This window comes from Grampus griseus, assembly GCF_964374135.1.
Source record: "Grampus griseus genome assembly, chromosome: 14".
NCBI classification, from domain to species: domain Eukaryota; kingdom Metazoa; phylum Chordata; class Mammalia; order Artiodactyla; family Delphinidae; genus Grampus; species Grampus griseus.
The window spans coordinates 8,169,830-8,192,400 of NC_139008.1; the positions used below are offsets into that span (position 1 = coordinate 8,169,830).

Here is a 22,571-nt window from a genome sequence, read left to right on the forward strand (position 1 = left end):
AGCAGGTACCTCAGGGGATTCCACTATGGCTCCCCTCCCCCTCCATACCTTGTGAAACACTGGTTTGGAGCATACAAAGTACCACCACTATTTTTAATTCTCTGTTTTCAACATTTATCTTTTGGGGAAAAAAATAAATTGTGTTAGAGGAGTGACGTTCTATTGACTTTAGGAAATAGGAATGTAGCTAAACCTGGTTTCCAGGCTGCGTGGAAGCAGAGCTGTGTGGGAACCATTTCTTTTGGCATCACTGGAAATAGGTATGTTTTCTTCTCCTCCCCTTTTGGAAGTTTATGTTTACTGTTTGGCATACTTGACTAAAGTGAGCTACAATAACTATAAACCTAGTTCAGTAAGGAGAACACTCTTAGAAATTAACCTGGGGCGAGTCCTCAGGCAGTTTTCTTATTCCCTAGAATGTAGTAAACGTTTATTGAGCAGAACGAAGGGCTAAATGCAAAGGGTTCCTAAGTGCACTTTGCTAGGCAACACAGTCCTCACCTTCAAGGCGCTCCAGACCCGGTCAGGGACACAGACGAGAGAAGATCAGTGGCATGTTGCACAGGGTGCTGCGTGGGCATGGGACCCAGGACTTCTGGACAAGGGGAGGGTAGCTCAGTAACGCAGACCTGGGATGACAACGGCCTGAGTTAGAATACAGACCAGGTGGCGCAGTGGTTAAGAATCCGCCTGCCAATGTAGGGGACGTGAGTTCGAGCCCTGGTCCGGGATGATCCCACATGCTGCGGAGCAACTAAGCCCGTGCGCCACACCTACTGAGCCTGCGCTCTAGAGCCTGTGAGCCACAACTACTGAGCCCACGTGCCACAACTACTGAAGCCCGTGCGCATAGAACCCGTGCTCCGCAGCAAGAGAAGCCACTGCAATGAGAAGCCCGCACACCGCAATGAAGAATAGCCCCCGCTGGCTGCAACTAGAGGAAGCCCGCGCTCAGCAACGGAGACCCAACACTGCCAAAAATAAGTAAATAAATTTATTTTTTTAAAAAAAAAGAATAGGGCTTCCCTGGTGGCGCAGTGGTTGAGCGTCCGCCTGCCGATGCAGGGGACACGGGTTCGTGCCCCGGTCCGGGAAGATCCCACATGCCGCCGAGCAGCTGGGCCCGTGAGCCATGGCCGCTGAGCCTGCGCGTCCGGAGCCTGTGCTCCGCAATGGGAGAGGCCACAACAGTGAGAGGCCCGCGTACTGCAAAAAAAAAAAAAAATAAAAAATAAGAATAGAGACGGGGGTGGGGGGAACGGGGGGAGGAAGAAGTGTGTGGAGGAGGGGGATGCAGGGGCAGGAGGGGGACACAGGGGTGGGAGGGGGTATTTCAGAGACATGTAGGTGGGAGAATTCACAGGACTTGATGGGGAGGAGGGGAGTCAGGAATGACACCAGATCTACAGAGTCACCAGTTGGGCGGGTGGTGGAACTGCCCTGGGACAGGTGACCAGGAGGTGGGCCAGGTGTGTGAGGGAAAGATGAGGAATTCAGCTGAGGGCCTGGTGAAGCTGGCGGGCCTTGGGACATGCCCTGCCAGGCTGGGAAGAGACTGGGGTTGCAGGTGATGATCTGGGAGCCCTCAGGCAAAACGGGAGTGGGTGAGACCACTCAGATAGAAATGTGGAGAGAGGGACCCAGGCAGGACCCTGAGAAACAGCCGTATCTAGTGGACAGATGGCAGAGGAGAGGCCTGCACCGGGGAATGTCCGGTGGCCTCACCAGAGAAGGAAGGAGTGTCTCCAGATGGAAGGAGGGGGACCTGGTGACAGACAGGGCAGTGGCCCAGACATCTGGACTTAGCAGCACAAAGGGCAGCAGACTGCAGATGGCTGAGGAGGAAACAAAGGAAGTGATGACAGCTCTCTGAGAAGTGGGGAGAGATGTCAGTAGGAGAAGCCGAAAGGAGGCTGAGAGGGAGAAAAATAGGTGTCAGAGTCAGGGGAGTGATGGGGGACTGAGTGAGGAAGAAGCGTCAGAAAGTGGGATATTTGAATTTAAGCGTTCATGCTGGGAATTCCCCGGTGGTCCAGTGATTAGGACTCAGAGTTTTCACTGCCAGGGACTGGGTTCGATCCCTGGTTGGGGGAGTTCACAGAAGGTGATGATAATAAGGGCTAGGCCATAGGAGCGGATGGTCAAGGGGACAGAACTGCCGTGTCAGGGGACTGGATACATTGTCCATACCAGGTGTGAGGCCATCCTAGGGGAGAGAGGAAAACAGCAAGGACCATGGCATTCACTGAACGAGGGGGCACACGTGGATGAGGCAACTAGAAGGTGGCTGACCCCTGGGATATGCCTCCCAGAGTTGGTCTTTTTCAAATGTGGGGCAGCCGAGGCCTCGGGAGAGGAAGCGACTTGCCGAGAATGACAGCACAAACTGGAGCCCAGACATCCCGGCTGAGTGGCTGGTACCGTGGACCTGTACCTGAACCTCCTCGCCTCTGTGTAGCCCCAACTCAACTGCCTGGGCGCCTGAGGGGGGTCTGCAACTACTGTATTGTGATCATTAAATCTCTCTCCTTTCAACACAGTCACCACCCTTAATCTTCCAAGGTGGGGAAAGCCATTTTCTGGGTTTGGTTAGGAAACGAGCTCTGAAAAGCCCTGGTAACTGTGACTTACCTTCTGCTTCTGCCCAGACATGCTGTGCTGGGGGGGGGGGGGGGGGGGCGTGGCTAACTGGCTTAAAAGGTTTCTAAAGGATGTGCAGTCAGGGTTCAAGGGTGAGAACGAAAGCGAATGACTCTGCTGCTGAAAGAATGTTCATCTGTGAGGCAACTACTGATGTTTACGAAGTGTTTTCTTCCTGTTTTCCAGTCCACTTTTCCAGCTGCTTGAGGTGTGGAAGCCACACTATATGCTTTTTGAGGACTTTGCTCCCTGAAATCCCGTGATCTCTTTCCTGCAGCCATGGGAGCGGGCGGTAATCAGACCCTGGGCTTTTCCTCCGCCCTTTATTAGGGCAGTAACCAGGGGGAAACTGGCTTAGTCTGCTCTTAAGTGTCCTCCTGGATTAAAAGGTATCATCCTGGCTCTCAGCACTGGCCCCTAAAATGCGTCTTGCAGTATAAATGGGTTTGCCCTGGCATCTGCTAACGTTTACTCTTCCAATTGTCAGAGAAGTTGGACTGGTTGACACGAGCGGAATTTTTCTCTTTTTTCTTCCGTTTGGATAAATGTGTCACGGTCCAATGTTGTGACAGATGGAAAAATCCTATGTAGGGCATGCAGGAAGTACTCTGAGGGCCCGTGTGGCACGGTGGGTTGATAGGAACCCATCTCTTCTCTTAGTGAATTATTCACGTGTACTTCCCTAAAAGACCGTTCCTGTTTGAAGGTCTCGGTTGTAAAACCGGAGAGTTCACCATTCCCGGGGAGAGGTTCCCTGCAGTCTCGGACGGAAGGAGCCAGAGGCACCGCAGAAACACTTTCTCCTCCAGTGCTCTGCCCACTGGGAACAGCTCTCGGCGCGCCAAGCATGCTGCACCCGGGTTAGGACCCGGCAGGTCTCGCTGGGACTTTGGGTGAGGGTGCAGTCTGGGCGACCAGCTCCGGGGCGCGCTCTGCCTGGTGCCACCGTCCGCCCGGCAAACTCGGGCGTGGCCACCCACATCTCCCCGAACAGAGCCTCCCTTACACCCTTTCTCCCCACGCCCCCCGCCGCTCCCCCCCCCCCCCCGCACACCCTGCAGTCTGATAACGGGATCCCACCCCACCACCGGGTCAGTGACCGGTCCCGGACGTTCTCCGGGGCTCACCCTGGAACCCCGTGCTCCCACTCGGCGCTCAGACCCCCACACCTCGGGCCAAGCAGGGCTCACCCTGACCTGGACTTGCTGGCCAGACCCAGGGGGCAGAGAACGCGCAGCCTCCCCGTTCTGTCGCCAGGGCCCAGGGCGCTCGTGCGGCCGGCGGGGCGGGAGAGCGAGGGATGCCCAGGCTTCCGGCTCTTCTCGCCGCCGCGCGCGGATCCCTGCTCACTGCTACCCGCGGCGCGCCCAGGGAGCAGGAGACGTGAGCAACCTTTCGCGGGTTTTTGGTGCCCCGGCGGGAGCAGCATCCACGCAGCTGGGACCCCCGGGGCCCCCCCGGAGGGGCCTCGAGCCCCGCCCCCGCCGGCCCGCAGTGTCACGTGGCCCACAGCGCCCCCGCGGGCCGGTCACGTGACGGCGGCGCACCGTTGCCCGGGCAGCGGCTGCGGCGGGCTGGCGGGGGGCGGGGCAGCTGGCGGGGGCGGGGCCGGGGGACCCCGAGGGACGGGCGGAAGGAGGGTGGGGGCCGCGCTCGGCGCCCCGGCCGGGCCACAGGGCCACTGGGCCACACGGCCACACGGCCACGCCAGCGCCGCCTGCCGCGAGCCCGAGCCGGAGCCGGGCCGGGCGGGCAGAGCAGCTTGGTGAGTGCTCGCCGCGGGGGGTCTGGCGGGGGACTGGAATTGCACCAGGAGACTCGACGGGGGAGGGGACCGGCTTCCTCCTGGGCAGGCCTGGGACGCGCGACGTCTGCGGGGTTGGGAGGCGGCCAGGTGACCCCAACTCCGCGGGCTCCCCGGGCAGGGTGCGGCGCCGAGAGGACTCAGGTTGCGGGTGCGGGCAGAATGCGGGTCCTGCGGCTGCTGGGGCTTCCTGAGGGGAAGGGACAGGGATGCAGGCGGACTCCTCTAGGAGACCCAGGGGAGCAGGAGGGGCTGGGCCCCCGCCCTGCACGGGTGTGACAAAAAGAGAGTCAGAAACAGGCGTTTCTGCGTGGCACTCGCCATTGCTTGTGCCCCAGATGTTTAAAGGAAGTTCAGACAGGCAAACCCCAAAACCTACCGCCCGGAAATGTTTCCAACAGCCCTGCCAAGGAGAATAGCTAATCTTTAGAGAGAGCATCACTGTTATGCTACAAGACCTCTTTTCTCTGCCTGCCCCTTATATGAAAACAAAACCAAAAAACCCACAAGGTTCAGCCAGGAGAGCATCCTTTGGAGCCTCTGCCACCTGACAGAAACGCAGGGCTCCATCTTGACCCACCCCACCCCCTGCCTGAGCCCAGCCCCGGAGTGTGAGGACCAGACTCTGCCCCTGGAGTTGGGGAGGCAGGGGGAGGAGGCCTGGCCCAGGGTAGGACGCTGGGGCTGGAAGGGTGCGGATGGATCTGAATCCAGTCTGGGCTGCTCCCTCTGCAGGAAGTGGCTTCTCTGTCTTCAGGACCCACAGGCCTGCCTCAGGACCCAGGCTCCAAGCAGACAGGCAGCCCTTCCTTCCCAAACCCTGCCACTCGAAGGACATCTGCAGGGCTGAGGCCGGCCTGCCTATTGCGCAGAGGCCACCATGGCCCAGAGGCCACCGTCAGACCTCACTGCCCATGAAGCTCTCCACTTTCCAATTTGAGCTCAGCTCTCATTCATTGAAGGTCCCTGTGCTTCCCTCTTCTTCACCCCATACATCCCTTTGGAGGCCACCAGGCCCTCCTGCCCCTCCCAGTCGGCCAAGCGTTTGAGCACACAGGCCAGACTGAGCCTGCATTGTTCCCTCACCAGCTCCCTCCAAGCCCCTGCATCCGGGCACCTCCAGAGCAAGTCCAGCACAGTCATACTTTCCAGGCTCCACGTACTCTCTGCATCCTGCCTTCCACCCCCGTTTCCCTGACCCCCTCTGCAGCTAGCTTTTCTGCCCTGCCTCTCAGAAGCTCCCATGTGGGCAGCGTCTTGTCTTTGAGGGAGGGTCCCACTTTGCCAATGCTACCTTCACTACCTATGTCCTTGTCCCTGTCCTGGCTCCCTAGCAGGGCCCCTCTCCTGGGTCAAGAGTAGAGGCAGCCAGCCCCCACTGCACTCCCTCAGCCCTCACACCCCCTCCACTAAAGCAGCAATTAACTCACTGGATGAGAATCCCCCTGCCCTTATCTCACTCCCCCACGGGACATCCTCACCTTTCATCTTTGATCCTTAAGTACCAAATGCAGTCTTACCTTCGGGCTCAGGAAGCATTTATTGGATGCAGGATGGAGAGACGGATCCTCTGAGGGGGCAAAGCTTGTGCCTTTCACCCCACCACACACTGGACAGTGTCTTCGTCATACCTGTGGGCTCACTTCTGATACGTAGGGGGAGAAAAAAAGAAAAAAGTGTATTTCCAAATGACGCCATTCTCAGTTATTTGAAGCCAGCCAATGGATTGGTTAGTGAACAACATTTCTCTGAATCCTCCCCAAGGGACGGGACATTCCTGTGATTGAAGTGCTTGCAAGCAGTGCTGCTGGCTGCAGATGTGGACGGGGTGACCAAGGTTCCCAAGTCGGCCCTCCTGTAAATGACCTAGTAATTGGCATCCCAGGCAGAAATAGAAGAGCACAGAACTGTTTCCCGGGGCCCTATTGGCTGGTAAAAGCCGAGCCTCCGCAGCCTGGTGGAAGACAAAGAGGAAGGCACCCCAAAAGAGAGAGGCCTTCCCCGCCCCTAGGACCTTCCCAGAGAATCCTTTTAGGGATTGGCGTGGACAGATCAAGTGTGGGGCATTTCCTCAGCCGCTGACCCTGGTGAACACCCCCTACTCCGCCCACCCACCCCCAGCCAGGCTCCCTGGAACCTGGGAACACTGCTCTGTTTTGTGGTAGCCTTAAGAAGGCTTTTCACGGGGCCTATGCGGGCTTGAAGGTACAAGTTAATGTCTGATGCCAAGTGAGCTGTGAGGTGCCTGTGCCCTGGAAGCCTGCCCTGCAGATTAATTCGAGCTGATCCCGCGGGCTGCTGCACGGGCTGGCCCCTTGGGCCACGCAAGACCGCCAATCCCCTATTTGAATTAGTGGAGGTTTGGGTTTAAATTCACAAATCTCGACAGATCAGCCCTTCTGATCTTCATCGTGTGTTATTGTCAAACCAGATGTCTACTGGGATACTCGAGGGGTCTCCAGCCTCCATTTCTCGGAACAAAAACAAAAAAACCCCACAAAAAACCATGCTCACGTCAATTGGCCAATTCAGTTTTTCATTTTGCTGAAGGTTTCCATTGCAGCCTGGATGTGGCCTTAGTTATACAAACCAGGTATTTTCAGGGCGAACTGTGCTGATTAAAATCTAAGTTGGATTTGAGAACCTAGCGGCTGCTTGGAAATGTTGATTTCATGGTTGGCACCTGGCCATTGGAAAGCAGTTTTGGTTCCACTCTCTTGTCTAAGAGCCCGGTAGGGTGGGGATGTCCCTAGGTGAAGATAAGCAGGTTGGAAAGGTCAGGTGTCACGCTCACATGGCAGGGTCAAATCCAGAAGTTTAGGTCCTAAAAGCTTCCTAACTACTACAGCTCCCTACTCCCTGAAGATAGGTGCCCCTCTGAGGAGTCTTTAGGTGCTTTTGGTCAACCTTGGAATTCCATTCACCCAAGAGCCACACTCAGTTGGAGCCTTTCTGAGCTCGGGGTGGGAGGCCAGATTCCTGCTTTGTGGAGGAACACTGGATGCTGCGATGGTTCCCGGGCACTCCTGCCCCTCCTTTCCTGCAGGTGGTCCCCACGTTCCTGTGTGAGGACTGCCTCAGAGGCCAGGGCCCCATACCCGTGCACCTCTGGATCCCATGGCCCTGGCACAGGGTGTATACAGTGGGCCCCCAGGGAAAGTTAAAGGGACTTGGATTCTGGCTTTTCCAGGCCCGGGAACCCTCTGGGATGCCTGAGTGTGTCTCTGCCGCCCACAGGCTGGCTCCCACCATGAGCGCCGAGCTCAACGTACCTGTGGACCCCTCCACTCCCGCCTGCTCGGAGCCCGGCCACAAGGGCATGGATTACCGGGACTGGGTCCGCCGCAGCTACCTGGAACTGGTCACCTCCAACCACCACTCTGTGCAGGCCCTCTCCTGGAGGAAGCTCTACCTGAGCAGGGCCAAGCTGAAGGCCTCCAGCCGGACGTCCGCCCTCCTCTCGGGCTTTGCCATGGTGAGTGGAAACACGTGGTGGGAAACACAGCCTGTGAAGTGGGCTTTTGCTAATTGAAATCCTGTGGTGCTTCAGGGAGCAAAGCACTCCCTCCGGGCCCTGCTGACAGCCAGGATGGACCGTTAGTAAGTCTCTGCCCAGGTCCCACCTCCTCCAAGGGGACTGCTCTGGCAACTGGAGGGGTGGCCTGGGGCATCCAGGGGAGTCCCCAAGCCCCAGAGCCCTCAGAAAGCCCACTCTCACGTTCACATACAGTATTTACTTGGCAAGGAAGTTAGTGGGGTAATTAAAATAGCTTCAGGGTACAAGGTTTCCCAGGGAAAAGTCCCGACATCTGCACATCTCAGGCACCACCCAAGAGTTTGGGAATTTGAGCAGAAACTGTGGCATGGGTTGCGTTTGCTCAGTTTAGCCCAGCTGGGGACACAGATGCTCCCTGAATGTGGTCTCTGGGGTGACAAAGCAGAGCCTCTGGCCTGACACCTGGCTGCCCGGCTGTGCTTTCCTTCTGAGTCATCCCCCAGGACAAGAGTCTGGGGAAAAACCGTGGGCCCTGAAAAAGGGCCACATCCCCTGTTGACTTCAAAGCCTGCAGACCTTCATCCCTTCAGGGGATTGTCCCAGAGAGGGGGGAATGTCAGGATTCCGGATTCCCAGCGAGAACTGCGGCCGCCCCTCCTTTTTCTTTCTCTGTTGTCTGCTCAGAGGTCCTATTGGGCTGGAAGCCATTTTTTTTTAATGTAAAAACAATTGTTTTTCCATATCCCAGAGCCTCAGCTGTCAAATGGATACGCAGAAAATAAAAAAGCTGTCCGAGCGAGCCAGTGCGGCCACTCCCATGACAAGGGCCTGCCCGTCATCGGCACTGGTCACCCGTGGAAAAATGAGACCTCCTGTAGTCAGGGCGTGACCTCAGGCAGGGCAGGGCAGAGGTCACCACGTCTAGAGGGCAGTCAGTTTGGGTTGAGGTCTGTAGTTCAAAGCAAAGGCTTATTTACGTCCTGCATTTTATTGCTTAAAACGTAATTACAAAAGTGTACAATCATATGGGACATAACTTTGGCTCAAAATGATTTCCTTCCATCACATTAAAAGAGGAACATTTTCTCAAGCTTAACTTTAAGAAATAGCAAGAGAAGTTTAGACGTCACCATTAAAATTAGATCTTGTTTTCTACCCTCCCAGTAGGGTATAATGCGTAGTAATACTCTGCATGTACTGCATTGAATTTTTCTGGCCTACATGTATTATTATATATTTTTTAACTTTGGAAAACTGAGAAGTACTGCATGATGTAATGAAGCGGGACGGTTTCCTTTCCGTGCGGGGCCTGGGGCTCGGAAGTCACTTCCCGTCTGCAGCTGTCCCTTGAGACCCCGGTCTTCCAAACATTTGGACTTCCAAATTTAGGGAAGAGCCTGCTCACCCGAGTTTGAAGGCTACAACACCCCTCATTAAAATTTGCAAACAAGCCCTGTGAATAAAGCTGTAAAGCAAAGAGTGAATTCTGGAGGAGTAGTTTGAGACTTAATGGCAGCCTTCAGGGGTGTGAAGTGGCCTTAGAATGAGGACAGTGCCCGTTGAATAATAATAATAATTCATTATTATTCATTCAATAATAATGAATTATTATAATAATTCATTTCTTCAGCATTTATCGAGTATCTCCTCTGTAGCAAGTGCTTCCTTAAGCCGTTGGGGATACATTTCAGAAGCCACAGACCCCAGTAAATCAGATAATTATTCAGACTGCAGAGCAGCCCAGGAGAAAGAAGTGATGAATACAGATCGTCAGCTAGTATCAGCATGTCCACTGTGGAAACCATAGCTGAATAAGGGCAGGGACATGGGAAAGTGACCAGGCCGTTCTGTAGGTAGGGTTCCCTCTCCGTATTATGTATTCCCTAATTAGAATTGCAGAGCTGCTCCTTCTTCCAGCAAGTGCTTATGCCTGACCTTAAGCTTATTTCTTCATGTTTATCCTGCCCCTAACACAGAGAACCAGTGATCCAGGACCCCTTCATAAAAACCTTTGCATAAGTACACTGAAAAATGGGCTTTGGCCTTTTCTCCTCTTGAGGTGGAACAAAACTGCTTTCCTCATAGGCCTTTTAATCATCTTTGTTTCTCATCTCTGCACCCTCTGAAGTTTACAACATCCTTTTTTCTTGGGCCATATCCTTTGTAGTCACAAGAGCCTACCCAGGCTAAAAGGGCACTGAGAAAGGACCACCCCTCCTCTCAGTAGTGTGGCTGCTGTCTCTTTGGAGCAATAATCACTGCTGAGTTTCTGTTCAGCTGTGGTCCACTAGGACTGGCATATCTTCTTTTTACCTACCAAATGTTCCATCTTCACTGAAGATGGAGTGAGAGGATGAGGTCCTCACTCTAAGAGGCAGTAGTTGCTAGAAGTTATGAAATCTTTCTTGTAAATTTTTTAAAACAAGGATGGCTCTGGGAGTTCCCTGGCGGTCCAATGGTCAGTGGTTGGGACTTGGCGCTTTCGCTGCTGTGGGATTGCCCACGGGATTGCCCCGTGACTCCTGAGCTGGGCTGGTGGCAGGTTGGGGAACTAAGATCCCCAAGACGTGCAGCACGGCCCAAAACAAAACAACAACAACAAAAAAGGGATGGCTCAGCTCTAGGAGACAAACAGTGTGAGTGGAAAAGCCTTCTGGCTTCTCTCTGCCTCCCTGTCCCCCCTTCCTTGACGGGTGTGGTTTCTTATCTTTGGGTGCCTGGAAGAAGGCCCTTGGTGAGCCTGGACTAAACCCTCTACTGGGGTTGGTCCACGGAGCTGGGGTGGGATGTGGGCTGCAGCGGAGTGGACTGGGTGTGACCTGGGGAAGCGTGGCAGGAGCCTGGCGCCCAGTCTGGACTTTGAAAGCCCCTTAGGGCTCGTGGTGAGCATATCCCAGCCTAAATAGACACTCACTGCTACAGAGATAAGCAGGGGCTTCTGGTCCTTCTGTGAGCCTTTTATTCCCTTTCATTTAAAAGTCGTTTTTATTTTTTCAAAGTTAGCACATGCGCAGTTTAAGTACTGCAAAGGGCTTGTGACAAACCCTGGCAGCCCCTCCGCCTCCACATCTCTAATGATGTTTGGGAATTGCTGTCTCTTGACTTACCCTTTTTACATATTTCCTGTTGGCCACCTGCTCCCGTCGATTCAGCTCAGTTGTCCCAGCCCAGCGCCTTCCCAGCTTCCCCTCCTCACCGTTGTCATTTCTATGACCGTTCCCGGCCTTTGGAGAGGTGGCTGCTCGCTCCCGCTTTTGGCCTCAGCTGAGAGGCACCCTGTGGCTTGTGTGAGGCCGTCCAGTGTGCGGCTCTGAGCCTAGGGACCGTCAGGAGCCTCCATCATTACTTCTTTTTACCTCTTGAAAGGTCAGGTTTGTTTTTTTGAGAAACATCAGTTGTTTTGCAGCTAAGCTCCACTGCAGCCCGGCTCTGGTATCAACAGCAAAGTCGCATGTTCCCAGGGAAGCGTGGCCTCTGCCCTGGGCCAGAGCCGGGCACCCCAATATACCTACGTTCTTGGCATCCAGGGTGCGATCACCGCCCTGCCCAGTGCTTCTCTGGCCTCTTCTGTACTTTTTAGATGTTCCCTGAATGAGATCTTCTTTAGCTAATCAGCAAAAAAAAAAAAAAAAAAAAGTAAAGTTCAAAATATTTGATCAGCGAGGAGGGCGCCCTCTTCTCTGTGGGCGCCCCGACCCAGTGCCCCCTCTGCCTTGCAGGTGGCCATGGTGGAGGTGCAGCTGGAGACTCAGTACCAGTACCCGCGGCCGCTGCTCATCGCCTTCAGCGCGTGCACCACGGTGCTGGTGGCCGTGCACCTGTTCGCGCTGCTGATCAGCACGTGCATCCTGCCCAACGTGGAGGCCGTGAGCAACATCCACAACCTCAACTCCATCAGCGAGTCTCCGCACGAGCGCATGCACCCCTACATCGAGCTGGCCTGGGGCTTCTCCACCGTGCTGGGCATCCTGCTCTTCCTGGCCGAGGTGGTACTGCTCTGCTGGATCAAGTTCCTGCCCGTGGACGCGCGCCACCAGCCCGGCCCTCCACCTGGCCCCGGGGGCCACACGGGCTGGCAGGCCGCCCTGGTGTCCACCATCATCATGGTGCCCGTGGGCCTCATCTTCGTGGTCTTCACCATCCACTTCTACCGCTCGCTGGTGCGCCACAAAACCGAGCGGCACAATCGCGAGATCGAGGAGCTGCACAAGCTCAAAGTGCAGCTGGATGGGCACGAGCGCAGCCTGCAGGTGGTGTGAGCGTGTGCGCTCCTGGGCGGGGCCGATGCTGTGTGTCCGCGGCCGCGTCAGCTCAGCGTCCACGCCTCGCTGGGAGGGAACAGAACTCGCTTGCAGTATGGGGAATTTCAGAAATACAAATTGCCAACGGGGCTGCCGAGACACTGCCAGGTGGTTCAAGACCAAAGTTTTACTCCTGTCTTCATGCTGTAAGACCTGGATCGTTTTCCTTCAGAAGATGGAAATCTTCAGTTAAATGGGAGACTGATGCTAAGAGCTCAGGGGAAAGAAAGGACGAGTCCTTGGCCCTGGGCACTTCCTGAGGCTGGAGGCCGGGCTCCGAGTAGCACCGGGTGGTCACGGGTCACCTTGGAGACCTGGAGCGAGCGGCCGGCGGGGGCCGGGAGCCTGGCAGGGACCTGGAGAGTCGGGGTAGCACCATGGGTTCAGGGAAGGGATTGCCCCGTGACTCCTGAGCTGGGCTGGTGGCAGCCGGGTGGCACGTCTGATGGTACCACCCTGCTACAGTTAGACGGGGCACAGGCTTACAGCTTGGCCTGGTGCTTCCCTCCCTGCCCTGGAGGGAGCTGGGCGGCCTGGCTCGTGGGGCTGGGGAAGGAAGGCAGGAGCCCAGGGCACGTGGCCCAGCAGGCGTCAGACTTGCCAGGCCCTGGGGGAGCCGTCCAAGGGCGGAGGCCAGTCTGTGGGCGCCCACTGGAGGTGGCTGTTAACTGAGGGGTGCTCTGAGGCACACTGGGCTCAGATTCTTTCTTCCCTGCCAGCTGGATCCGTGGCCACATTGACCCAGCGAGGCCCCCAGGCTGGGGAAAGGGCCCAAAGCCCAGAGGCCTCCGTCTCTCGGCCACAGACTGTCCCCTGAGCCGCCAGCCGACCCTCCGGGCTGTGGCTACAGAAGGCAGGGGCACTCTCGCCCAGGCACCCGGGCCCGCCCACCTCCCTGCTGCCTGTGGCCCCCGGCAGCGGGAGGGGGCAGCCAGGGGACTTCCTGTCTAGACAAGGCCGTGGCCGGGCCTGGTCTGTGGGTGGTAGCATCAGCGGCCAGCCCTGGCCAAACGTGGGTCCTGCTTATAATGACGGCAGGGAAGGTGAGACCCTGTGGAGCGCTCCCCTCCTGGGCCTCCTGGCCGCAAGCACAGGCCCAGCTCACACTTCTTTGCAGCCATGCACAGCACAGGTTCTGGTGTTTTTCAGAAGGGCGTCTGGTAGACCTGAGCCCATGTTCTTGGACCGAACACACACATGCTACAGCTCAGCTTACGTGTGAGCCTGCTGCGCCCTGGGCCGCTTTTAAGAACCACATTTACCACACTGGCCAGCAGCCACCAGAGAGTGGTGCCTTTTCTTTTGTTTCACAGTCACTGGACTTCATGCTCCGACGGCATTTCTGTCCACAGCCTGACATCTCTGTGGGGTCTGGGTTGCCTGTACCAAGAAGTGCGGGCAAGCCTGGCTGAGGTTTCTGGGACTGTGACATCCTGTTGAGAACCTGAACCTTAACACGTAACTCAATGCTGAGAATCACCAGTGCGAGTCATGGCATTTACGGGGAGCCTGGACATCGTGTCTTGCTGGGCCGGAGGAGAGCCCTAGCGCCTTCCAAAGGGCGTGTCCCTCGCATCCTCTGCAGACATCTGTCGTGACCTGCTTGCTCCCTAGCGCATGTCTCCTCTCCCAGAGCCTTGCTGAAAAGGCTCGTCTGGTGTAATGCGTTCGCTTTGCAGAAGAATGTCAGCGGCACCGCAGGACGGCCACTTTGTGTCCTGGCAGGGACTGGAAAGGCTGGCTCCTCCCCACTGCTGGGAGGGGACGGCAGCCCCTTCCTCTGGCCTCAGGCTTTTGAGAGGGGCCTTGTTGGGCTCACTTCGGTCACCTTCCCGGGCCATCTGGTGCCCCTGCCCTGTGTGCCAGGCCCACAGAGTGCCGAGCTCCCCAGCCTGCGGCGAGCACACTCTGGGCGTCAGCCAGTGGCCAGCTGTTACACCTGGCCCATGGGCAGTTTTTCTAGCCTGGCCACATCAGGGTCAGACACTAGGTGCCAGTGACAGTGCCACGTGGGTAGGAAAGATGCCACATAATCATGTTTTCGACACTGATGAGGAGAATAATGTGCTTGTAATTTCTTGTTCTTTCTTCCAGCGAGCTCTCCCAGCTCCAGCCTTTCTAGTTCCCAGAGGCATGAGGCAAACTGAATTTGTGAGAACAGAGATGACTGTGGGCCTGGGGACTGATGATCGGGGGGCGCCCTCAGGACTGGAGAATAAGCTGCTATTTGGAGCTGCAGCAGGGCAGTCTGCGGAGGGGAGGGAAGCAAATTGCAGCCTAGAAATTTGGTTTCTGGAGGCCTAACCTGACTGTGAAGGGGGTTCCAAGTGCAGTGGCCTTTCTGTGTTGAGAGGCGCCACAGGCCGCCCCGGAGCCAGCGTGGGCTCGCCCTGTTTTCCTCTGAGCAGAGCCTTCCTGGTGCTCATTAAAACAAGTGCCCGCAGATACGCTGAGGCCCCTTCCAAAGTGGAACACGGTCTCCGTTTAGTACCTGATCAGGAGTTTCAAAACTCCAGCGTTTCTATTTTAGACAGACTGCCAGGGCAGAATGTATTTCAGTGTCTCTTCCAGGAAGGTCTGTTGAGGATAAAACTGCCTAAGCCTGGGCAGATCGAGGCTCATCTGCACTGCTCACCTGTCTTGTGCTGATTGATTCATTATGCATGACGCTGTGGAGACCACATGCGGTGTGCACACCCCCTGTCCTGTGTATGGATTTTTAAAACAGTTGCCCTGGACTGAACTGAATAAATAAGTACTTAAGTTATGAACTGCTCTCTGCTCTTGGTGGAGCACTGTGGAGAGAGGTGATGCTTGGGAGCCCCTCCCTGCCAACCGCTGGTCACCAGGGTTCCGTATCCTGCACCCCATGGGGTCAAGCATGACCCGGGCAGAGTGCAACTCTGAAGCTGTCAGCAGCTCTGAAGTCAGTAGTAACAGTAATAACCTCACATCTTCTACCCATCCTGTTCTCCAATCCAACACGGTCCCTAAATGAAGGGCCTGGGAGTTCCCTGGCAGTCCAGTGGTTAGGACTCTGCGCTTTCACTGCCGTGGGCCTGGGTTCAGTCCCTGGTCAGGGAACTAAGATCCTGCAAGCTGCGTGGCATGGCCAAAAGTAAATAAAATAAAAAATAATAAGTAAATAAATGAAGGGCCTGCAGGCTGGGACATCGGGCAACCTTGTTAAGAGAGACAGATAAAGGAGAAAATGACCTGAAGTGGTACCAACGAGTTTTAAGCTCAAAGTATGCCACTGCCCTCAAGCTGTGACAAACTAAACAACCCAAGCAAGTGGCCGCGGCGCAGGTCAAAGGGGACCGACTTGAGGCCCGTCCCCGTCGAGCCAGCTCGCGGACAGGGCTCGCGCTGCCGGGCACCAGGGTGTCAAGCAGTCTCCTCTTAAGACCTGAGAAAGACCCTCGGGCTGGGCGCCCCCTTCAATGCCGGCTAATGGTCCACTCTGGCGCCAGCTCCCGTCCCCGGGGAGGCGGCTCACGTGGGTCTCCCCTGAAAGGAGAGCGAGGTTTGCAGGAGCTCCTGCCCCAGTTCCCGCTGCCTCCCGCTGGGGCCAAACTCGGCTGACAGCTCCCTGAAGGTGGCGCTCACGCGGCGGGCCCCGATGTGCCTGCGGTGGATGGCATGCTTCCACTGGTGCCGCGCGGCTCGCGTGAGCACCAGCAGAGCGCGGCGGGGCAAGGGGACAGCCACCTCCACCTCCCGGCACGGGACAGACCTGCCGGGGGCCGTCGCGCCTTCCACCGGGGCCTGCGGGAAGCCGGACGGGGCCAGGCAGAGCAGCAGGCTGCCGGGCGCCTCCCGGGACATGGACAGCACAGTGGGGGACAGCAGGTTGAGGCTCACCAGCCGCTCCCCCCACAGCCAGGTGTCGTCCAGATGGGGGTCGATGGCCGAGCCCCGCTCCGGGCAGTAGTCCAGGTTACACTGCTCCACGGGCCGGAAGTCCTCCAGGACGGGGTAGAGGCCCATTCTCCGCACCACCTCCCGGCTGAAGCTGGGGAGGCCCCGGAAGCCGGCGGTCTTTAGCTTCTGTTTCCGAAAGTTGACTTTGGGGCCGTAGTCCTGAAGGATGAGGACAAAAAGGAAGTGGGAAATTGTCTGAGTTTACAGAAATGGCATCACACGCCAGGGCTGAAGCATCCAAGCACAGTGACCAAGACCAGCAAAGATATCGGACTTCACGGAGCTGACATTCTGGCAGGAGGAGGCCAACACCAAGGAGATAAATATAAACAGCAGACATCAGATGGCGGTAAATGCTGAGGAGGAAAACAAAGCGGGGGGGGGATGTGAAGCATCGGGGGAACGTCGGCCCAGGTACCCTAGGAAGCAGAGCTGGAGACAAGAGGCCCATGCACAGGTGGCGTCCCCAGGACGTGGTGCTGGGGAGTCGGGAAGGAGCCGAGCGAGGCAGGGCAGGCCAGCCCACGGCAGCGTTACCCATCTGGTCAACACTGGGTGCAACTGGGCTTCAGGACCACAAGGGGGAAGAGTCTCCACAGGACCCAGCAGCAGTTCCACCCCTAGCCTCACACCCAAGAGAACTGAAAACACACGTCCACGCAGAAGTCTGTACTAGACTAGTCACAGCAGCACTATTCATGACAGCCAAAAAGTAGAAACAACCCGTGTCCACCAACAGATGAATGATGAACAAAGAGTGGTCCATCCATCCAATGGAATAATATTCAGCCACGAAAAGCAATGCAGCATTGCTACAGGCTGCAAAGGGATGAACCCTGAGAACATTATGCTCAGTGAAAGATGCCCGATACAAAGGGTCACATGTTACATAATCCTAGGTATACGAACGTCCAGAAGAGGAAGATCCAGAGACAGACAATAGGTTAGTGCTTGCTGGGAAAGGAGGGGGTGCACAGGGACTGGTAGTGGGCACTACCCACTGGGGTGATGAGAACGTTCCAGAACTAGACAGTGGCGACAGCTGCACAACACTGTGGATACACTGAAAACCAAACCAGTGAATTATACACTTGAAATGGGTGGATTTTATGGTGGGTGGCTTCTATTTAAAAAACAAAGACACCCTAGGGAGGAGCCTTGTAGATACACCTCAGGTCTGTGGCCTGAGGGATGGGGGGCATCTAGCCGCACCCCTGCTCCCTCGGGTCCCTGCCTCGTGGAGGGTGGCTCCATCTGCTGCTGGAGTCTTTCTCCTTCCCTGTTCCACATGGCTCAGTGCCGGGGCCCGCCGGCTCCTGCGGGCCACCCCAACTCCTTGGCAGCAGCAGGCAGAAAGGCTGGGACAGGCGGCCTGCGGCCAGGAGACTCCGAGGAACCCAGGAGGTGGGGGTGACTGCCGTGGGGACAGCAGACCGCAGCAGAGAAGACAAAGATCGGGCTGGCGGCCAGGGCAGGGCCCCCTGGGGCATGGTAAGGCCTCTGTGTTTACGTTGAGATGGGAGGCCTGGAGGGCCTGTAACAGAGCAGTGACTCGATCCAACCGGATGTCGGTGGGATCACTTCCTCCCTACTGAAACCAACTGAGGAGGACCGAGGGCTGCCCAGGAAGTGCTAGAGGCAGGTGGTGGCAGCAGCAGGGGGTGTGTGTTCTCAGATTCAGGATATGTTTTGAAGGAATACAGAGCTGACAGGAATTACCAATGAAAGAGAGGAACATGGAAAGATCCAGCGTTTCTGGCCTGAGCAGGTGAAAGATGGAATTTGCCAAGGTGGAGCCACGGCTCAGCTTAGGGATGCCAGGGCTGGAGATACGAGTGCAGGAGCCCCAAACTCACCGACGTGTGGGGCCGGGCCTCACTGAGATCAGTAAGGAGTGTCTAGAGAAGGAAAAGGAGAGGCCTGAGGACTGAGCCCGAGAACCAGCCGCAGGCTTTAGGCAGGAGGTGGGCGATGGAGGCAGTTTTTGAGAGGGTTAAGCGGCAGCAAGAAGAGAGGACCTGAAGAGAATGAAGAGCTCTCCTGAGAAGCTCTGCTGCAGAGACGAGAGAGACAGAGCTTACTGGGAGGCCGGTGGGAAAAAGCCAGCCTTGAGGACAGAAGGGGGCGATGCGGGACAAGGAGTTCCGAGGAGAGGGGCAGCATCCGGTGCGCAGCTGGAGTGGGGCTCGGGAAGAAGCTGGGCACAGGCGAGAAGGGAACGTCTGTAGATGCACCTGTTCCCTCAGAGAAGCCTGGTCGTCACGGGGGAGTGAGGAGGGGAAGGAGAGGTTTGGAAAGAGGGCAGCAAAGCGAACGGCCTGCCGAGCGGGAAGGGCCCAGCTCAGGATGGAGAGCCAGAGCCAGGGCGGCCACCAGCAGGGGGCGCGGGTGCTGGACCCGACCAGGGCTGTGTGTGAGCAGAAAGAGCCTGCGCAAGTAAGAGGAGAAAGGGCGAGGGGCACCTGAGCAAGTGCCTGTACTAACTGGTCACAGGACTGAAGATGGGTGAGGACACATGACAGGAGGGGGAGGGAATGTGGAAAGGTGGCCGATGGCTGGTTCGCAGGTCCTGGAGGGGGCGAGGATTGCTGGGGGTGAGGAACAGAAAAGGAGAAGAGCGGGCCCAGGGAGGAGGGGACTGTGATGCCCGGCAAGGGAAGGTTCAGGATCTGGAGGCCCAAGTATCAGTGGGAAGAGGGCTGGGGAGACTAGAAACTGACGGGGAGAACTTTGGACAGGGGGGTAGGGGGATGGGGGGCAACTGGCAGCCTTCGAGAAACCCTACAGAGGGTCACCAGCACTAGGCCAGCTGGGGAGAGGGCAGAGAGAGCTGAGTGGCCATCTGCCTTTGAGCCCTGCCTCGTGGGAAGGTGAGCAGGCCATGCCCAGGCCCCTGGCCCTGCCCCTTCCCAACACACCCCATTCAGCAGCCCTGCCCCCACCCCCCACCCCAGCCGACTGTCACCTAATGGCCCTGGGGAGTGGTGGGAGGTGGCTGCAAAGGAAGGCCCTGAGAGGGAGGTGAGCAAAGGGGCTCTGGGGGCAGGAGCCTGGCACGGCCCCGTGGTGTGACTGCCCTCTCTGGCCCAGCTCTGGCCCAGCCTACCTGCTTCCTCCGCCCGGACTGTGAGAGCTTCCAGGGGTCGCGGTCCATCAGCCGTACCATCTCAGCTTCTTCCGCCGGGGTCACAAAGTCCTCGATCAGTGTCACGCCTGGGAAGGGGAAGGCCCAGCCTTCAAAGTCGGACTCCTCGGCCCCCACAGCCCAGCCGGTGTCGGCGTAGTAAATGAACCGGTGTGTTTTCTGCAAAAGAAAGACAGGGATGGGAATTCCCTGGCTGTCCAGTGGTTAGGATTCGGCGCTTTCACTGCGAGGGACCCAGGTTCGATCCCTGGTCAGGGAACTAATATCCCGGATGCCACTTGGTGCGGCAAAAAAAAAAAAAAAGACAGGGGACAGGGGTCCTGGAGCCACTGGAGCCCTTCCGCACACTGCACACACACGCCCCGAGAGGCAGCCCCACCCAGCATTGCACCATCCCCTGCAGCGCTTTGGGAGGCAGCTGGAGTCTAGAGGGAGGCGGGACCCCTGCCCAGGGCCGCCTCCTGGGCAAGGCCCTCAGCCCCTGCCTTTCTCACTTTCCCGTCTGTAAAAGGGAAGAGAGTACGCAGAACCATTCTTTCGTCCTCCATTTTACAGATGAGGTGACTGAGGCTCAGCAAAGTTAAGGAACTAGCCTGAGGCTGCACAGCTGGGGCGCAGCCTCCGAGGCCACACTGTTCCTGTGTCGCTGTGGGGCACTGTCTGCCCTCCCCAGGCTGGTGAGGGCTAAAGAGGAGGACTGTGTGAAGGCAGCCAGCCCTGACCAGGAGCTGGAGAAATCTGCTCCCCTAAAGCTGAGGCCACGGGCCTGCCCAGGAGGTGAGCAGCACATGCTGGGAGGCCAGAGGGAGAAGCCCTTTCCGGCCACGGTGTGGGTATCTCTGGGGCCTGCCCTACACTGTGACAGCCACTGGCGCTGCCTGAATTTCCCATCGAAAAAGAGCAGGGCTTCCCTGGTGGAGCAGTGGTTGAGAGTCCGCCTGCCGATGCAGGGGACACGGGTTTGTGCCCCGGTCCGGGAGGATCCCACATGCTGCGGAGCGGCTGGGCCCGTGAGCCATGGCCGCTAAGCCTGCGCGTCCAGAGCCTGTGCTCCGCAACGGGAGAGGCCACAACAGTGAGAGGCCCGCGTACCGCAGAAAAAAAAAAAACAAAAAAAAGAGCAAAACTGGGAGTTCCCTGGTGGTCTAGTGGTTAGGATTAGGTGCTTTCACCATCATGGCCTCAGTTCAATCCTTGGTCGGGGAACTGAGATCCCGCAAGCTGAGTGGCACGGCCCCATACATACATACGTACATAAAATTTTGGGGAAAAAACCCACAAAAAACAGAGCAGAACTTGCCAGTCACCCAGAGGAGTGCCAGGCTGACAACCTCCTGTGGCAGAGCCTTCAGGACCTGCCTCTGGTTCTGAGCAGAGGCCACCCTTCTCCTGGGCCTCCAGCCAGTGACCCAGCACAGGCCTGGCCATTTCTGCCCAACGTGGGACTGCCTACCAGGCCGTCTTTGCTCCGGAGCTTCCGGTTGTGTTGGCCAGGACTCTGTCAGATCTACAGGGCAGTCTGAGGTGTTCCCTGCCCAGTGAATTCTGCGTCCTCCCGCTTTATGTTCTACAGGCATCGCCAGCACCCACACCCCAACCCTGAACCACCATGTCTGTCTCCTGGCACCTCACATGGGACACACGGAAAGTTAAGGAGTCATCCCGTACATTTCACTCGTCCCTCAGCCATCAGGTTGGGAACATGCTACCCCCACGGTGCCCTGAGCCTCCACGCCCACGGCCATGGGCACAGTTCAGACCTTTGGCAAGGTCTGAAAAACTCTTTTTTAAGAAAGTTTTAAACTGTGGTCAAATATATACAACCACATATACGTTATACATTTAAAATTGATCCTCAGCCACATTTTAAGTGCACATTTCAGTGTGTTAAGTATATCACATTGTTGTACAACCGATCTCCAGAACTTTCTCACCTTGCAAAACTAAATCTCCCCATTAACACCTCTCCCCCTCCCTTCCCCCCGCTGCTGGCACCCACCATTCTTTTCTGTCTCTGTGAATCTGACGACTTCGGATGCTTTACATAAGTGGAATCATACAGTATGTCTTCCGACTGGCTTATTTCACTCAGCATAACGTCCTCAGGGTTCATCTGTGTGGTGGCACGTGCCAGACTTTCCTTTCTTCCTTTTTTAGGACTGAATGATATTCCACTGTACGGATGGACCACATTTTGTTCTTCCTTTCGTCTGTCCGTGGACACTCGGGCTGCTTCCACCTTTTAGCTATTGTGAGTAACTCTGCTATGAACATGGATGTACAGATATCTCTTCATGACCCTGCTTTCAATTCTTTTGGGACCATACCCAGAAGTGGGATTGCTGGGTCATATGGTAGCTCTACATTTAATTTTCTGAGGAACCGCCACTGTTTTTCACAGGACCTTCTGAGCTTTTATCACGGACACTGTGACCCTTTCTTCACTGGCTTCCCAGCCTCCTTTCCTTCCTATCCACCCTTCCCCTTCCCAGGATCTTTCTAAAATTCACAGGTAACTTCCTTTAAAACCCTCAAGAGCTCGCCATGGCCCTCAGAACAGGTCCCGCCTGCCTTCCGTGGTCAGGCCCCCCCGACCTCATCTCCCTCACCTGAAGCATCATCCGCCTTCCCCAGGCCTTGGCCCGGCTGGAAGGCCCCTGCCCCGCTCAAAGCCTCCGAGTCCTCTTTTGTTAATTCGTTGGAATGAGTTTCCTCCTTGCCCGTTTCCGTCCAAGGCCTTCTGGGGCCCTCTGCCCTGGTTTTCAGCACCCCCTACTCTCTCCGTGTCGTCTAACCACGAGCCCGTGAAGCTTCCAGCCCCAGACACGGGGGGGCTACGTTTGCTGTCAGACTCCCCCCGGGTTCCAGAGGTGAGCTGTGGTCGGACTGCATCCACGTCCCAGCCCCTTTCCCACTCCAGGCCCACTGCTCAAAGCCCTCATCTCCTCACCCCGCAACGCCCCCATCGCCAGGGCCGCTGACACGGTTTGATCCGGAGCCCGTCTTCACGGTCAACCCGGGCCTCAGTTTCCCCGGATGAAGAACGGAGTTGTGGGCGCGGCCCCTCTCCCAGCCCTCACCTGGTGCTGCCAGGGCTGGTCACCTCCGCGCTGCCGCTCGCAGATTAGACAGGTCCGGATACCCTTGCAACCACATTCCCGAAGGACCTCTGGGGCCGCCACCGCCGCAGCCGCCATCGCCGCGTCCTGGCAGCCAGGGCGCAGGCGCGGGACCGCGGGCGCCGCTGGGAGTTGTAGTGCG

The 22,571-nt window shown here is 56.9% G+C and overlaps 2 protein-coding genes across 3 annotated transcripts; one reads left to right on the forward strand and one right to left on the reverse strand.

Moving 5' to 3' along the window:
* Positions 1–7,679: 7,679 nt before the first annotated feature.
* Positions 7,680–12,444, forward strand: ORAI2 (ORAI calcium release-activated calcium modulator 2). 2 transcript variants are annotated; one of them, XM_082669627.1, is made up of 2 exons: positions 7,680–7,919; positions 11,660–12,444. In XM_082669627.1, exons 1-2 carry the CDS (start codon positions 7,695–7,697, stop codon positions 12,197–12,199), a joined length of 765 nt encoding a protein of 254 aa, XP_082525753.1. In that variant the 5' UTR covers positions 7,680–7,694; the 3' UTR covers positions 12,200–12,444. The 2 variants fall into 2 exon arrangements, with proteins under 2 accessions (XP_082525753.1, XP_082525754.1); XM_082669628.1 differs by having other exon boundaries at positions 7,689–7,923; positions 11,601–12,444.
* Positions 12,445–12,482: 38 nt separating this feature from the next.
* On the reverse strand, positions 12,483–22,522 carry ALKBH4 (alkB homolog 4, lysine demethylase). Its single transcript, XM_082669626.1, has 3 exons — positions 22,391–22,522; positions 19,272–19,469; positions 12,483–16,324 (listed from the first exon to the last, which is right to left on the reverse strand). The coding sequence occupies exons 1-3, from the start codon at positions 22,505–22,507 to the stop codon at positions 15,737–15,739; spliced, it is 903 nt and encodes a 300-aa protein (XP_082525752.1). The 5' UTR covers positions 22,508–22,522; the 3' UTR covers positions 12,483–15,736.
* Between the last annotated feature and the right edge of the window lie 49 nt (positions 22,523–22,571).

Bases quoted from the DNA above. Each gene is read 5' to 3' on its own strand.
- ORAI2 (XM_082669628.1), top strand. From the start codon at position 7,695: ATGAGCGCCGAGCTCAACGTACCTGTGGACCCCTCCACTCCCGCCTGC. The intron at 7,924-11,600 runs GTGGAAACACGT...ATATTTGATCAG, and splicing joins CTCGGGCTTTGCCATGGTGA to CGAGGAGGGCGCCCTCTTCT.
- ALKBH4 (XM_082669626.1), bottom strand. From the start codon at position 22,507: ATGGCGGCTGCGGCGGTGGCGGCCCCAGAGGTCCTTCGGGAATGTGGT. The intron at 19,470-22,390 runs GTGAGGGCTGGG...TTTCTTTTGCAG, and splicing joins ACCAGCCCTGGCAGCACCAG to AAAACACACCGGTTCATTTA. The intron at 16,325-19,271 runs GTAGGCTGGGCC...CTCATCCTTCAG, and splicing joins AGTCCGGGCGGAGGAAGCAG to GACTACGGCCCCAAAGTCAA.